The sequence below is a fragment of the Salvelinus namaycush genome, unplaced genomic scaffold (assembly GCF_016432855.1).
Source record: "Salvelinus namaycush isolate Seneca unplaced genomic scaffold, SaNama_1.0 Scaffold2411, whole genome shotgun sequence".
Lineage (NCBI taxonomy): Eukaryota > Metazoa > Chordata > Actinopteri > Salmoniformes > Salmonidae > Salvelinus > Salvelinus namaycush.
This window is the reverse complement of record NW_024059244.1, coordinates 6692-24865: the sequence shown is the minus strand read 5'-3', so window position 1 is coordinate 24865 and position 18174 is coordinate 6692. Positions and strand designations below refer to the sequence as shown.

The 18174-nt window shown below is 41.5% G+C and overlaps 1 protein-coding gene across 1 annotated transcript; it reads right to left on the bottom strand.

Moving 5' to 3' along the window:
* Nucleotides 1–11095: 11095 nt before the first annotated feature.
* On the bottom strand, nucleotides 11096–14110 carry LOC120038869 (vertnin-like). The gene is made up of 4 exons (XM_038984451.1): nucleotides 13799–14110; nucleotides 12958–13565; nucleotides 12350–12790; nucleotides 11096–11909 (listed from the first exon to the last, which is right to left on the bottom strand). Exons 1-4 carry the CDS (start codon nucleotides 14108–14110, stop codon nucleotides 11096–11098), a joined length of 2175 nt encoding a protein of 724 aa, XP_038840379.1.
* Between the last annotated feature and the right edge of the window lie 4064 nt (nucleotides 14111–18174).

Sequence of the window (18174 nt, the reverse complement as noted above, 5' to 3'; positions counted from 1 at the left end):
CTAATACTGTAGCTACTTGACTCATACTGTAGCTACTTGACTAATACTGTAGCTACATGACTAATACTGTAGTTACATGACTAATACTGTAGTTACATGACCAATACTGTAGTTATATGACTAATACTGTAGCTACTTGACTCATACTGTAGCTACTTGACTAATACTGTAGTTACATGACTAATACTGTAATTACATGACCAATACTGTAGCTACATGACTCCTACTGTAGCTACATGACTCCTACTGTAGCTACATGACTCCTACTGTAGCTACATGACTCCTACTGTAGCTACATGACTCCTACTGTAGCTACATGACTCCTACTGTAGCTACATGACTCCTACTGTAGCTACATGACTCATACTGTAGCTACATGACTAATATTGTAGCTACATGACTAATACTGTACCTACATGACTAATATTGTAGCTACATGACAAATACTGTAGTTACATGACTAATACTGTAGCTACATGACTAATGCTGTAGCTACATTACTAATACAGTAGCTACTTGACTAATACTGTAACTACTTGACTAATACTGTAGCTACATGACTAATACTGTAGCTACATGACTAATAGTGTATCTACTTGACTAATACTGTAGCTGCATGACTAATAATGTAGCGACTTGACTAATAATGTAATTACATGACTAATACAGTAGCTACATGACTAATACTGTATCTACATGACTAATACTGTAGCTACATGACTAATACTGTAGCTACATGACTAATACTGTAGCTACATGACTAAAACTGTATCTATTTGACTAATACTGCATCCACATGACTGATACTGTACTTGACTAATACTGTAGTTACATGACTAATACAGTAGCTACTTGTCTAATACTGTAGCTACGTGACTCATACTGTAGCTACATGACTAACACAGTAGCTACGTGACTCATACTGTAGCTACGTGACTCATACTGTAGCTACATGACTAACACAGTAGCTACGTGACTCATACTGTAGCTACATGACTCATACTGTAGCTACATGACTAATACTGTAGCTCCATGACTAATACTGTAGCTCCATGACTAATACTGTAGCTACATGGCTAATACTGTAGCTACATGGCTAATACTGTAGCTACATGACTCATAATGTAGCTACATGACTAATACTGTAGCTACATGACTAATACTGTAGCTGCGTGACTAATACTGTAGCTACATGACTAATACTGTAGCTGCATGACTAATACTGTATATGACTAATACTGTATCTACTTGACTAATACTGTATCCACATGACTGATACTGTACTTGACTAATACCGTAGCTACGTGACTAATACTGTAGCTACATGACTAATAGCGTATCCACATGACTAATACTGTATCTACTGTAGCTACATGACTAATAGCGTATCGACATGACTAATACTGTAGCTACATGATAATAGCGTATCGACATGACTAATACTGTATCTACTGTAGCTACATGACTAATAGCGTATCGACATGACTAATACTGTAGCTGCATGACTAATAGCGTATCTACTGTAGCTACATGACTAATAGCGTATCGACATGACTAATACTGTATCTACTGTAGCTACATGACTAATACTGTAGTTACATGACTAATACTGTAATTACATGACTAATAGCGTATCGACATGACTCATACTGTACATAACTAATACTGTATCCACATGAGTGATACTGTACACGACTAACAAGGGATACACAATATGGTGACCACAAGGGACACACAATATGGTGACCACAAGGGACACACAATATGGTGACCACTAGGGACACACAATATGGTGACCACTAGGGACACACAATATGGTGACCACTAGGGACACACAATATGGTGACCACTAGGGACACACAATATGGTGACCACTAGGGACACACAATATGGTGACCACTAGGGACACACAATATGGTGACCACAAGGGACACACAATATGGTGACCACTAGGGACACACAATATGGTGACCACAAGGGACACACAATATGGTGACCACTAGGGACACACAATATGGTGACCACTAGGGACACACAATATGGTGACCACAAGGGACACACAATATGGTGACCACTAGGGACACACAATATGGTGACCACTAGGGACACACAACATGGTGACCACAAGGGACACACAATATGGTGACCACAAGGGACACACAATATGGTGACCACTAGGGACACACAATATGGTGACCACTAGGGACACACAATATGGTGACCACTAGGGACACACAATATGGTGGCCACAAGGGACACACAATATGGTGACCACAAGGGACACACAATATGGTGACCACTAGGGACACACAATATGGTGACCACAAGGGACACACAATATGGTGACCACTAGGGACACACAATATGGTGACCACTAGGGACACACAATATGGTGACCACTAGGGACACACAATATGGTGACCACTAGGGACACACAATATGGTGGCCACAAGGGACACACAACATGGTGACCGCTAGGGACACACAACATGGTGACCACAAGGGATACACAATATGGTGACTACTAGGGACACACAATATGGTGACCACTAGGGATACACAATATGGTGACCACTAGGGATACACAATATGGTGACTACTAGGGACACACAATATGGTGACCACAAGGGATACACAATATGGTGACCACTAGGGACACACAATATGGTGACCACTAGGGACACACAATATGGTGACCACAAGGGATACACAATATGGTGACCACTAGGGACACACAATATGGTGACCACAAGGGACACACAATATGGTGACCACAAGGGACACACAATATGGTGACCACAAGGGACACACAATATGGTGACCACTAGGGACACACAATATGGTGACCACAAGGGACACACAATATGGTGACCACTAGGGACACACAACATGGTGACCACAAGGGACACACAATATGGTGACCACAAGGGACACACAATATGGTGACCACAAGGGACACACAATATGGTGACCACTAGGGACACACAATATGGTGACCACAAGGGACACACAATATGGTGACCACTAGGGACACACAACATGGTGACCACTAGGGACACACAATATGGTGACCACAAGGGACACACAATATGGTGACCACTAGGGACACACAACATGGTGACCACAAGGGACACACAATATGGTGACCACTAGGGACACACAACATGGTGACCACAAGGGACACACAATATGGTGACCACAAGGGACACACAATATGGTGACCACAAGGGACACACAATATGGTGACCACAAGGGACACACAATATGGTGACCACTAGGGACACACAATATGGTGACCACTAGGGACACACAATATGGTGAAAATACCTAGCCAATCAGAGGGCAAGATGGAGCTATTACCATATTTCTTGTCCTTCCGTCAGGAACAGCAATTTCTCCTCACCACAACCTCTGCATCCTTCAAGACTGTTGCTTTGTGAGAAGGTGTTAAAGTTCACAGTTAGCCATTGTTATGTAATTGCAGGCTGAAAAGTACCAAGATCTTTGCCTTAGCTTGTCAGAGCAGGTCCACCGGAGCAATGGCCCAGTGAGACACAGGTGCCGGCCCGCATAGATGGAAACAGAAAAGTCTGAGAAGTTTGGGTAAAACACTGGGATAAATCCTCAGTGGAGATGCAGCAGAATAGATTTTTCCTTCCTCCCCCTCTCCTTCCTCCCACTCTCCTTCCTCCCACTCTCCCTCTCCTTCCTCCCCCTCTCCTTCCTCCCCCTCTCAGCACCTTTCTTCCCAGGCCCCAGATATCTCTCTCAATTCAAATGAAATTCAAACATGCTTAATTGGCATGGGAAACATGTTTACATTGCCAAAGGAAGTGAAATAAACAATAAACAAAAGTGAGATGAAACAAACAAACAACATTGATAAAACAACATTAAAACATTAACAGTAAATATTTCACTCAAAGGTTTAAAAAAAATAATAAAGACATTTCAAATGTTATATTATCTTACTTCGTACAGTGTTTTTAACAATGTGTAAATAGTTGTAATATGAATAGTATGGGACGATAAGTAAACATATTAAACAGGGCAACCAGTGGAGCGTAAACAACATTAAATACAACCACATGGTATGGTAACATCTTGCTGCTGTGATGGCACTGCCGTATTTCGCCTAACAGAGTTTATCAATGTTTGATTTATTTTCTAATTCTTTGTGGCTCTGTGTAATCTGAGGGAAATATGTGTCTCTAAATATGGTCATACATTTGGCAGCAGGTTAGGAAGTGCACCTCAGTTTCCACCTCATTTTGTGGGCAGTGTGAACATAGCCTGTCTTCTCTTGAGAACCAGTTCTGCCTACGGCGGCCTTTCTCAAAGCAAGGCTATGCTCACTGAGTCTTAATTTTGGGTCAGTCACAGTGGTCAGGTATTCTGCCCTTGTGTCCTCTGCATGCATTATTTGATGTTTACGTTGTACACTGAGGATATTTTAGCAGAATTCTGCATGCAGAGTCTCAATTTTGTGTTTGTCCCAGTTTTCTCTGTTGAGATAATTTCCTTTTGAATTTCTAGCCAAATGTAAAATGTTCCTGTTTTGATTAATTTAATAGCGTGAGTTAGGTCTTCTCTACACCAAATTACTTTGATGGACTCATGTCTGTTAAATTGTCTCTCTGTAATGGTGTGCCCCAGGGCTCAGTACTTCTTCCCCTCTCATTCACTATGTATATAAATAATTTTGACAGAAATGTGCAAAATAAGCAACTTCACTTTTATGCTGATGATACTGTTATTTGTTGTTGTGCCTCGTCTCTTACAAAAGCTTTCCAGAACTTGCAAACTGCTTTTTATACAGTTCAACATACCTTGTGTCAATTGAAGCTTATCCTCAATACTGACAAAACTAAACTAATGGTGTTTTCTAAAGCAAAAAATAGACCTCTGAACCTTTCACCTATTATTACCTGTCAGGGCAAGGAGATTGAGGTTGTAACCTCATATACATATCTTGGAATTTTAATTGATGACGGCCTCTCTTTTAAATTGCATATTCAACAACTTACAAAAACAATTAAGCTGAAGTTGGGATTTTATTTTAGGAATTAAGCTTGTTTTTCTTTTGAAGCCAGAGGAGGCTAGTATCAGCTACATTTATGCCTTTACTAGACTATGGGGATATTTTATATGTGAATGTGTCACGTCCTGACCATAGTTCTTATGTGTTTTTCTTGTTTAGTGTTGGTCAGGACGTGAGCTGGGTGGGAATTCTATGTTGTGTGTCTAGTTTGTCTGTTTCTGTGTCCAGCCTAATATGGTTATCAATCAGAGGCAGCTGTCAATCGTTGTCCCTGATTGAGAATCATATATAGGTGGCTTGTTTTGTGTTGGGGATTGTGGGTGGTTGTTTCCTGTCTCTGTGTTTGTATTCTGCACCAGATAGGACTGTTTCGGTTTGCCACATTTTGTTCGTTGTAAGTGTTCACTGTTTTTGTTTAATTAAACATGTTGAGCACTGGCTACGCTGCGTGTTGGTCCGATCCCTGTTTCACCCTCTCTTATAGTGAAGAGAGGGAAGGCTGCCGTTACAGAATGCTTCCGCTCAGTGTTTGAGATCAATTGACACTCTTTACCATGGCACTTTGAGATTTATTTTAAACTGCAAAACCCTTACGCACCACTGCACTTTATATACCAGGGTTGGCTGGCCTTCTCTAGTCACTCGTAGGCTCAGTCACTGGTATACTTTTATTTACAAAGCCATTTTGGGTTTACTACCATTTTATTTGGGCATTTTTATTCTTCATAAATGTGGTGGGTACTCTTTATCCTGCTAACTGTTCCAAATGTCCAAACTGAATTTGGTTAAAGGGCTTTTATGTACTCTGCGCAATCGGCTTGGAACGCCTTACAAAATACTTTTAAACTAGAAGAACTAGTCCTGATTGGTATTTTTAAATAATTGATGAAGGGTTTTGAGGCTGATTCCTTGACTTGTCAATATTTTTTATTTGATGTTTCATGATTTCGTTATACTTCTGTGATTTCTATGTTTTTTTACAAGAGTATCTGGAGTTTTTCATGTCTGTCTATAAATATGTGTAATGACTTGGTGCTGCCCTTCTTGGCCAGGATGCTCTTGAAAAAGAGATTTCAAATCTCAATGAGCCTTTCCTGTTTAAATAAAATAAAAAATAAAAATGAGCATACCATCATTATCAAATTTGTATTTATTTTTTTACATCATTTTAAGTGACCCTCACTCAACCCATAATACTGGCCATGTTTAGGAAACACTATAAACATACACAATGCATTAAGAAGCACCTGAGCTCGAATGTTATAATATAGGGGTGAAAACGTAAAAGGTTGACTCAGCAACATGAAGTAGATGCAGAAAGTAAATGACATTCTGGGTCAATTTCCACAACAACTAAAGAAGGTGTTGAAGCGGCGAGGATCAACTTCCCCGCTGTTTTGGTCCCGTACCTTCCATGCTGTAACAGTGTGAAGCCAACCCGTGCACATGCGCAGATACAGTGTGTGATTGTGTGAGAGTAAAGTGTTGCATCTCACACATCTTAATGTCTCCGGTGCTGCTAGTGGTAACGACATTATTTTTGCTTGTCTACCTTTTTAATAGGGAGATTCTAAAACCTTTTCTCCCCACAACATAATTGATCAAATCCACTATTATCCTATTTTAAAATTACGGTCTAAAATGTGTCATGACACAATTTTTGTAAAAAAAAAAAGTATTTAACCTTTATTTAACTAAGTCAGTTAAAGAACAAATTCTTATATACAATGACGGCCTACCCCGGCCAAACTGGATGCCGCCGGGCCAATTGTGCGCCGCCCTATGAGACTCCCAATCACGGCCGGATGGGATTCCCCCTTGCCACATCATCCAGGCTGGAAGACATTACCCATTCTCTACCCTCTTAAAAAAAAAAAAGAACTATGGTTCTCAGAACGTTATGTGCTAGCTGGGCCATTTATCCAAGCTAAAGGCCATGGAACAGTTGAAGACTGTTCTGGGAGCTCCATGTAGTTTTACAGGTAGCCGTGAAGTTCATGTGAATTGCCAATTGAATATACGTCTGACCAACAAGTGTTTGGAACAAAAAGATAGTTTTTCCATTGTACTGTCGAACATTTAGATGAGAATGACAAACCTCTGGCTTATTTTCTAAGCCAGATGGAGAGCAAAGCCAACCCAGCAATGCTGTTCACTACCCCGTAGAGTCAGTCCTTGCATACCATGTACAATACGGCTCTCTCTCTCTCTCTCACACATCTCCTTACACCTCTGTCCCCACGCATACAATTAACCCCCCCCCCCCCTTCCACCCAGCCATCCCTCCTCCCCTTTGCCAGCCATTCCTATTCATTAGCACCAGCACAATGAAACAGGCAGACAGAACGGGACCAACTAGAGTCAGAACAGAATGTGTCATCGTGGACAAAGCCTGAGCTGTGTATTTGAAGTACTGTAAATCTCTACGGGGGAGTGAACAGCATCGCTGAGGTGGCTTTGCTCTCCATCTGGCTTAGAAAATAAGCCAGAGGTCTGACATTCTCATCTAAATGTTCAAACGTCTAATTCTGACATGAGACTGTGAGAGCTAGTTTCAATATAGAGCCTCTTCACACTTGCTACACTTTTGGTAACAAAAACAAAATCTCCTCAGCTACACACGAGGTAAAACATGACACTTGCTAGACCGTTTCCCCTCCTCCAAGCAGGACAGTGTAAACAGAATTGTCTCATTCAGCCCAACATTCCTACAGTATAAATGGTAACAGCAGAGCAATGATATTTTGAAACAGCTGAATTTGCTGGCTGCACCGAGCCACGTTAAACTACGGAAGCTTATCCTCACCACCAAAATAAACGTACGTCGGTAGGAGATCATACAGAAAGGATGTTGTTCCATGGTTTAAAATTGTGTGGTGATTTCAGAGGTGGCACCACAGGCCTCAGAGCGGTCGTCGGCGGGATTGTTTTCCCGGGGCCCCAGAGTTTTCCCTCATCTGGTAGGCTAACCTAACCAACTCCGGACCCTAGTTTTAGGGTATGACATAGCAATCAGTAAGCTTTTATACGGACTAGGATGGTGAACAGATTATTTTTTCTAAACTCCTGGTCCTAGAGAGGAAGAAAACAAATAAACTCGTCAAATTGCAGCCACTTTGTACCTGTTCATATGACCTCCATTTTAAAACAGGGAGGATGAGGGAGGGGGGGTCCTTTACACAGACAGAGCACAACTGCGACTGGACAACAGAACGAATCACAGGGCTAAGCTTGCTTTATTTCATCTGTAATTCAAAAGTTATTTATACAATATGTCGTCATTATCGTGTTGACATACTACTGTTGGTTAATAAGGGCTTGTAAGTAAGCATTTCACGGTAAGGTTCTGTTGTATTCTGCGCATGTGACTAATAAAGTTTGATTTGATTCATTCCAGTCAATAATTTTATTTTATAAAAAAAGACCTAGGTATCCACCTGAAGTTTGAATATAAAGCAAATTTGATAACTTTCACATTTTCTCAGAAAACTAAATTAAATGGGCCTATAATATTAGCCTATAAACACATGATGTTCATGCTTTGTTTCCCCTGACCAGGCCCAGATGGGATCAGGTCTACCTGCAGCGGTGGTTGGTTCAGGCTGCAGTTGATCAGACTGAAGCACAGATTAATTGTGAGATGAGATGACAAATCATGAGGCATTTCAATGTATATATATTTTTTTTGGGGGGGGGGTATGAGCTTCCTTATAAAAACAGGTCATCACTTCCCACCAGGCACAGACTTTAAATCAACATGTATTCCATGTTTGTTCCATTTCACTGGAAACGACGTGGAAATAAGCAGCGTGGGCCCAGCGGGTTGTCACAACTTGGCAGTGAATTCACTTACATATTATACCCACGTATTATACCCACGTTTTATACCCACATATTATACACACGTTTTCAGTCACAATTTGATTTTACCACATGTAGGCCAACTTACCATTTTTGTTTATCAAATTGAAGCCTGACTAGTTCTAATGTTGTAAAGTAGGCCTGTACTTTTATATTTGTATGCCCCTCTGATACATGTTACGTGATAAAAAAAAATATGCTGATAGAAACTGTGTTTTAAAGCTAAAATGTAATGAGTCACAGTCACCGCCTCCCCTTCAACTTTCATCGATGAGAAAAGCTCATTTCTGGAAAACAACATCCCTCTGTGGCAGCAGACCAACGTGATCACTGTGTTTTGGTCACTGTGAACCAAGACATGATCGATGCCTCCAGAAGATTAGACCTACACAATGGTCTCCTTAAGCGAAAGGAGATGATTACAACGGAATAAAAAAACAAAATGGAGACTCGTCTACACTAAAGCATGATAACGTACTGTCGGGAGTTAGAAGCTGTATGATTGGATGACTCACGAGCACAAGTGGAGTTTGAGTGGGTGGTTGGTTTATTGATGTTCTGCCTCGTAGCAAAAAAAATAACAAACTGTTTCGCTCCACCAGTTTTGATAAACAAATATGCAGGAAAACATTAGAATAGAAAACATTATGTTTGGCTGCTATGATGACAGTGGTACACCAATACTCTTTAAGAGAATGTGTTTGGAAACATAACTAAATGAAACTAACATTTCCTTAAAATAAAAAAAATAAGACAAACATGATTTAACAAAACTAAAATACCATGATTTAGGACTTCAAATAGAGAGAAGATTCATTTCACATTATGGTTACCAGAAAAACATGAATGATAGGTAGTTATTAAAAAAAAAAAAATTAAAAGGCATGGTAATCACAGAGAAAATATAGAAATTCTTAAAGAAGATCATACACTTAATTAGGCCAATTAGCATATTACATATTCTGGTAGCGAGTCCAGAAGTGTTTGTAAACATTCATTAGAAAACAAAACTGCTCCATTCAAATTGAAATACATTTGTCTTGAGAAGACAACCCTGTAACATAACGTGGTAAATGAAAAACTGATCCCTGATATGGTTGAGATGTGTGTTCCGTATCCCATTGAAATACCACAGTGCACAAATACCTTACAGTAGGAGACAATCTATAGGTCATTACCTGTTCGGTGTAGCATCTATTGCTATATAAATCACGATGAAGTAAAAGACCCCTGAAACACAAAACAGCAATGCAGTTAAATCATCATTTTAGATGTATATTCAATAGTAAAAAAAAATATTGTGAATCAAAACACTATGTGTGTGTGTGTGTGTGTATGTATGTGTGTACAGAGCATGTTTTAAACAACAATCAAAAAAAAGGGAGAAACTGAATTTCTGAAACAAAAAGGCCTTTCCCTGACAACCACAGACTTCTTACAATACAACACATTAAAAAGGTAAACCACTAGGAATCCTACAGAACAGGTAGACAGACATCAAATGGATTAACAAAAAAATACAGAACATCCTGAAGGAACCTGAAAACAATTTAAAATGAAGAAGAAAAAAACAGGGAAATAAAAGGAGTCCTTCCTGAAGATTAAAACCAAGACGATACAAGAGAAGAAGAACACACCCAGTCTCAAACAAAGAGCCATTTAAAATCAACCCCCCCACTGGTTGGTCACTATCAGGATGACTTTCAACTGCCTTTTGCTAGAGGCCAGAGGACTATTACTTGAACTGTAGGACAGTCTCTTTTCACAGATGTGCAAATGTCCATGACCTGAAGGTGATAGGTGAAGCAATGGAGGGAGGAGAACAAAGGAGAGGCAGGAACGGAGACGAGATGGAGGGGGAACAGCATGTTTAAAATGCATTGCCATTTCAATACATTAGACTTCACCCAGCTGAAGCATACCTCAAACTACAAACCAAACAATTACAGCGTGCTCAGTTGAAAACAATTGTGAAAAATCTACATCATTTCGAAGTGGGTGAGGGGTGGGGGTTGATACTGAGGACTTTGTTTGAGGGAGTGGCGGGGGAGGGGGGGGAAGAGTTTAGGATTCGGGAGAGATTACAGACAAGAGAGCATTTCAGTTTGTTACAGGGACACCCTTCTGCTTAAAGCTAGTGTAACAGAGTGTACGACCACCATTACACTAGGTGTCCTCTCTCAGCCATGTCACTCAGCCATGTACCAGTGGCACTCCGTGATGCAGGGCTCTCTTCCACATATAGTAGGTGGAGCGGGGAGTCAGGGGGAAGAAGGACCTGAACTCCTTGAACGTGGGGAAGGACTTCTCCTCGAAGCGTTGCTGCAGGAAGACTTTGGCCTTGGCCTTGAAGTTGGCCAGGGCCACCAGATCCATCACAAACATCTGGTCGTCTGTGGGAGCGGCGGTGGCGGACATCTTGGTTGGGTTGGGGAGAGGGGTGTCGAAGGGGGATGTCACAGAGGTCATGGTGACGGGGCCTCTCAGATCCTCTGTTGGGTCCCCCTCAAAGGAGAACACGTCCTGAATTGGAGCCTTTGTCTTTATGTCACTCTCTGTCATCATCATCCCATTGTCTTTCACTGCGTCGTTGTTGTACCCCATAATAATCTCAGACCTGTCCATCTCTAGAGACGGGGTGGTGATTTCCTCCTTCCTGGTTCCACTGGGGCCGTTACGCCACAGCCAGTAGAAACAGAGGGACAGGGAGGGGTACCGCACTCTGAACCTAGACAGAGGCCATTTTGACCTCCACACCTTCACCTTGGCAGCTTCTCTCAGCTTCTTCCTGCGTAGGAACACCATCCTGAACCTTTTATGGTTGTTACTACAGATCTTAACTCTGGGGAAGACGGTGGCAGCGCGACCACGGCTCTCGGTCCCCCCGATAGGGGACAGACCACCAGTTGGACTACTCTTATCCGCGTCCAAGCTGTTTTCACTGCTTCCGACCTTGTAGCCACGGTTACATAGCATGGCCTCTCTCCTCCAGTTGTAGTAAGTCGACCTGGATCAAATCAGACTTTAGTTAAAGTGAATGTTAAAATTGCGACACACTTTACAGTAAATCAATAGAATGAAGGAAGGCAATAAAATGGATGAATGCAAGATACATTTTTTTTTTAAAGAATGTCTAAAATAACAGTAAATTATTGTATTAAAGGCTGAGCTAAATAACAGTAAACTATTTTATTATTAAAGGCAGAGCTAAATAACAGTAAATAATTGTATTAAAGGCAGAGCTAAATAACAGTAAATTATTGTATTAAAGGCTGAGCTAAATAACAGTAAATTATTGTATTAAAGGCAGAGCTAAATAACAGTAAATTATTGTATTAAAGGCTGAGCTAAATAACAGTAAATTATTGTATTAAAGGCTGAGCTAAATAACAGTAAATTATTGTATTAAAGGCAGAGCTAAATAACAGTAAAATCCTTGTAGGTGACCTGGAGATCCCAGGGAAGCTCCTCTTGAAGATGCGGAAGGGGAACGACGTGTTCCTAGCGATGCAGTTCTGAAGAACCTTCTTGGCCTCCTGCATCAGTGCCATGTTTTGGGCCCGTTCTCCATCCATCTTATCATTGTTGTAGTTCAGGCCGAACAGACTGGCCACGCTGTCGTGATGCTCTGCGTCTGCCTCTACCTCATGGTCTTCCTCCTGCCCGAGCTTGGACTCTGGGGAGGACCAGGACTCCTGCTCCGTGCTGTCCCCTGGACTCACCTCGCCCGCGGAGAACGTGGAGAAACTACCGCCGGACGAGATCAGCTCGTGCTTCCATGCATAGTAGGTGGATCTGGAGATCTCAGGGAAGAACTCCTTGAACTGATGCAGAGGGATGAGCTTCCCTTCCAGATAGCACGCTTGGAGGAAGTGTTTGGCCTCGTACCTTGACAGAAAAAAGATCAGATTAGAATAGTAATTCAATGTCAGCAGAAACATACAGCTAAATAAACAATACAAGACAAAGAAGTGTGAATGTGCCAGAGTGCCATGATTTTAAATCAGACAGTAGTTTTGATCTACAACAGACAGGAAACTGTATGAGAGTTGTACCTGGCAGCAGACCTTTTGCGGTGCTCTTGCGTCTGCCGTTTCCAGCGGTAGAAGGTACTCTTGGTGATGTTGTACTTGTCCTTCAGACTGGAGTAGGACAGGTGAGAGTCCTGGTTGAGAAGCTCCAGTGTCTTCAGAGGGGGGACCCTCTGCTCGTCGTTAGGACTGTCCATCTGGAGGACACTAGCCTGGACTAACGCTACAAAGACTCTAGGTCTGAACCTGGAGGAGCCCCCCTCCAGCTCTCCAGACCACATAATGTGTATGGTGATAGGATCCATGTCTTTGGGGTAGTACCTCGGTCTTATCAGGCGGTTGAAGTAGGGTCGTATCTTCAGGTTGTACATGGGGTAGACAGAATAGATGTTATACTGGAGGACGGAGGAAAGAGCGTACAGGTGCCACATGTTAGCGTAGGAGCCGGGGAAGCAGGAGGCTTTGACGTCGGCGTCGAAGATAGCTTCGAGGACGGAGAGGGGGAGGTTGAGCATGTCCTGGGACTCCTCGGCACGCAGGCTGAACCTGGCCGCCTGCAGCATCACCTTCGAGTCGATCATACCACCCAGGTAGTATCTCTTCCACAGCAGCATCTCCACCACTGTACGTACCTGGAGGAAATGGAGATCTGGTGTTGTCACATACTTAGCGTATCTTTTTAAATACACACACACACACAAAAAACGCATTTAAAAAAAAGACATTTTATTTCTTAGTAGATATTATCCATAAACAAATTACATTGCCAAACTAGGAAATACAAACAAATCCACAAAGTAAATACAATATAGTAGTTGAAACTCAGATGCTGCATATGATTGAAACACTGCCAATCTTTCCTCACCTGTAGCTCCAGACTGAGACTAGTAGTCCCCACTAGCAGCATGCTGGCTGCATCAAACAGCAGGTTCCCTTCTCCCTTACAGACCAGAGGCAGGAGGCCTCCGGGGGCGTCAGCAGGGTACAGGCTACGGGCCTTGCCGTCGATGCCTTCCCAGTCAGGGAACTCGTGGCAGGGTGAGGAAGGCAGGGTGAAGGGGGTCAGGACCTGTTGGACCTCCAGAGCTACCCTGGTGAGGGCGTCCAGGCCGGAGCTCTCTGTGGCATCCTGCAGCTCCCCTAGGACTGAGAGTACCACCTCCTTCCTCTGAATCATACCTGCCGGGACACAGAGACATAACTGAGATAGTTAATTTGAACATGAACCCATACAGAAGCAGATTCACAAGAAAGGGTTCAGAAGCCATCTACTAGATAACTTTAATCACATTGAAGGGGGGAATGTAATTCTGAACCTACATGAAGAATGTTCTATCTAGAACAGATGAAAACCCAGAAAACCTGCGTACGGGTTTGACTGAATAGGCCTGAAGAAGAGACATGCATTTCTAACTGACTGAAAGGGATTCAAAGTGTTCCTGGAACTATTTACAGAAAGCTGGACCAGTCAAGATTAAAATGGATTTGTGGCAGGCATGTGTTCGCAAATACATTAGCTGCACATGTTCAAAATAACAAACAGTACCAAGTCTGAGACATATTGCTGTAAGCTTAGTGAAGGCATATTGATATGCATGTGACAAATGTTTTTTTTTTATGTTTAAAAATATATATACATATTTTTTTTTAAATAGGTATAATGTGTTCATTGTGTAAAATATGTATGTGTATTGTGTTGTGTAAAACATCCTAGCAGTTTCCACTGTGAGAAAAGTTGCCATACTAAATTAAATTAATTACGCAATTATTCCATCTTAAATATAGCCAACGACGCACAAATGTGTGGTACGTAATACAAGACGACGTGTGGCGAACAGCAGAACTGAGTCACTAGGCTCCAAATTGCCTAAAATAATAATTTGGTAACAAAATGTCGAAAAGAATCAATTGAAACCAATACTAAACTAATGAAAACAGGAGACGTTTGTGATTGATTCGTGATCATCAAACGCACCACCAACCACGTTTCCTTCTGATTACACCTATCTACTACTTTGTTCATTTATACAATAGTAATTTGGGTACGTTCCTTACCTGAAATATTTGGTATAAATCGTTTTCCAAGAGGACGTCACTCACTATTGGAGCGGTAAAGCGCACAGCATAGAGCCTTCGTTCCGGCTTCTCTCACAGGTAACTTAGTTATTCCATTATGTGTGCATGGAACAATGTGCTTTACGTGCCTGCACGGATTCAGCCGACTTGGGTTCACGCCAGATAGGACACTTTGAAGAGAGATTTGGGTGTGATAAGACCGACCTCTCTTCAGGAAATTGTCAATCGCCGCAGACCTGTTTTTTTTTTGTTGTCTGTGGTTTGAGAAAACCGCCCTCTTGCCCCCCACGCAGGGCCAGGGTCAATTTCAATGTGAAGTGTTAACAAAAGCAGTGGTGTCAACGGCTATCGGTAGAACAACAGCTATATAGGTGGAAGTATCGGGTTGTTGGCTAGCTTGATTTTTTTCCCCCCCAACCCAATATCAACATTTTTTATAAAATAAACACGATTTACTCAGTATATATCTCCGTGTACACCACACGATTTTGTATACAATGCATATCAATCACAGATGAATGCAGTAGGTTGCATAAAACCAACCTGGGGTAGACCTAGTATAGTAAACGTACATCTGGGACACTCCAATTAGTATGCTATTTTTTTTCGTATATATTAATTTGTGGGTGTTCATTATCCATTTGGTATTATTATACGTTACGAATTACAATTCGTACAATATGTAACGAATTTTCAAAACGTATGTAATGTTACGAATTCCAATTGGTTGTGGGTAATGTTAGCTAGGTTAGGGGTAGGGTTAGCTAACATGCTAAGTAGTAGCAAAGTAGCTAAAAACAAAAGTAGTAAGTAGTTGCTTAAGTTATCTGTGATGAGATTCAAACACGCAACCTTTGGGTTGCTAGATATCCCTCCTAACTTGAACTCCTAGCCTAGCTAACATTAGCCACAACAAATTGGAATTCTTTATGAAGAAAATCATGTAGGCTACTAGACACAAATGCATTATGTGGAAAACTGTGTAGGCTACTGGGCACGAATGATTTATGAAGCAAATCCTGTGGTGGACGAAAACAACGTGACTTTTTGCTTGTCGTAAATTTAAGTATGTTGTGTCTATTTCACGATAATCTGTGATAGGTCGTTTTTTTTTTTTTTTAACAGTTCGTTTTAGGGCCCAAAATGCTCTCCAATACATATTTTTTTTTTTACTGGTATCAGGCTGGTATTTATAGTTAGATCGAAGCTGAATCAGATCTACAAGCCCACTTGAGTTACGACGGCACATGTTGTGTTGTTGTTTGTGGTGACATGGCATCGACCCTTTCTCCTCATAGAAATGTGACCTCATTGTGTTCTTTCTAAAGTTTAGAATCTAAAGTAAAATATTCTCTGCAGTCTTTTCTCTCTTTCTCTGTCTCTGTCTCTGTCTCTGTCTCTCTCTCTCAATTCAATTCAAGGGGCTTTATTGGCATGGGAAACATGTGTTAACATTGCCAAAGCAAGTGAAATAGATAATAAACAAAAGTGAAATAAACAATAAAAAATGTACAGTTAATATTACACTCACAAAAGTTCCAAAAGAATAAAGACATTTCAAATGTTATATTATGTCTACATACAGTGTTGTAATGATGTACAAATAGTTAAAGTACAAAAGGGAAAATAATAAACATATATATATATATATGTTTATTATTTTCCCTTTTGTACTTTAACTTTATTTATTTTTTGATATATATATATATATACTGTATATAGGTTGTATTTACAATGGTGTTTGTTCTTCACTGGTTGCCCTTTTCTTGTGGCAACAGGTCACACATCTTGCTGCTGTGATGGCACACTGAGGTATTTCACCCAATAGATATGGGAGTTTATCAAAATTTGTTTTCGAATTCTTTGTGGATCTGTGTAATCTGAGGGAAATATGTGTCTCTAATATGGTCATACATTGGGCAGGAGGTTAGGAAGTGCAGCTCAGTTTCCACCTCATTTTGTGGGCAGTGTGCACGTAGCCTGTCTTCTCTTGAGAGGCCGCCGTAGGCAGACATGGCTTTCTCAATAGCAAGGCTATGCTCACTGAGTCTGTACATAGTCAAAGATGTCCTTAAGTTTCGGTCAGTCACAGTGGTCAGGTATTCTGTCACTGTGTACTCTCTGTTTAGGGCCAAATAGCATTCTAGTTTGCTCAGTTTTTTTGTTAATTCTTTCCAATGTGTCAAGTAATTATCATTTTGTTTTCTCATGATTTGGTTGGGTCTAATTGTTTTGCTGTCCTGGGGCTCTGTGGGGTGTGTTTGTGTTTGTGAACAGAGCCCCAGGACCAGCTTGCTTAGGGGACTCTTCTCCAGGTTCATCTCTCTGTAGGGAATGGCTTTGTTATGGAAGGTTTGGAAATCGCTTCCTTTTAGGTGGTTGTAGAATTTAACGGCTCTTTTCTGGATTTTGATAATTAGCGGGTATCGGCCAAATTATGCTCTGCATGTATTATTTGGTGATTCAAGTATTTTTAGATGGATCCTAATTGGTATGTCGAATTGTATGTTCCTTTTGATGACATAGAAGGCCCTTCTTGCCTTGTCTCTCAGACCGTTCACAGCTTTGTGGAAGTTACATGTGGCACTGATGTTTAGGCCGAGGTAGGTATAGTTTTTTTTGTATTCGTAGTCCTGACAACTGGACCTTTTTTTAGAACACCATTATTTTTTTTTATCTTACTGAGATTTACTGTCAGGGCCCAGGTCTGACAGGGCCCAGGTCTGGCAGGGCCCAGGTCTGGCAGGGCCCAGGTCTGGCAGGGCCCAGGTCTGGCAGGGCCCAGGTCTGGCAGGGCCCAGGTCTGTCAGGGCCCAGGTCTGGCAGGGCCCAGGTCTGGCAGGGCCCAGGTCTGGCAGTATCTGTGCAGAATATCTAGGTGCTGCTGTAGGCCTTCCTTGGTTGGGGACAGAAGCACCAGATCATCAGCAAACAGTAGACATTTGACTTCAGATTCTAGTAGGGTGAGTCCAGGTGCTGCTTTTTGTAAATCAACAAAGCACGAGAAGACTTAGCCTTTTGTTTTCGTTTGTTTATCAATTAGGGTGTGCAAGGGTGATTACGTGGTCTGTCATATGGTAATTTATTTTTACAACTATTTTGACATTTGATCTACACATTGTTTTCGCTGAGGAAAATGTACGAGTCTGCTGTTAATGATAATGC

What these genes read in the sequence shown, in the direction of transcription:
- LOC120038869 (XM_038984451.1), bottom strand. Translation starts at nt 14,110, where the DNA reads ATGATTCAGAGGAAGGAGGTGGTACTCTCAGTCCTAGGGGAGCTGCAG. An exon ending in CGCAAAAGGTCTGCTGCCAG is followed by an intron (nt 12,791 to 12,957) that starts GTACAACTCTCA and finishes TTTTCTGTCAAG; the next exon opens with GTACGAGGCCAAACACTTCC. An exon ending in AGCTTCCCTGGGATCTCCAG is followed by an intron (nt 11,910 to 12,349) that starts GTCACCTACAAG and finishes GATTTGATCCAG; the next exon opens with GTCGACTTACTACAACTGGA.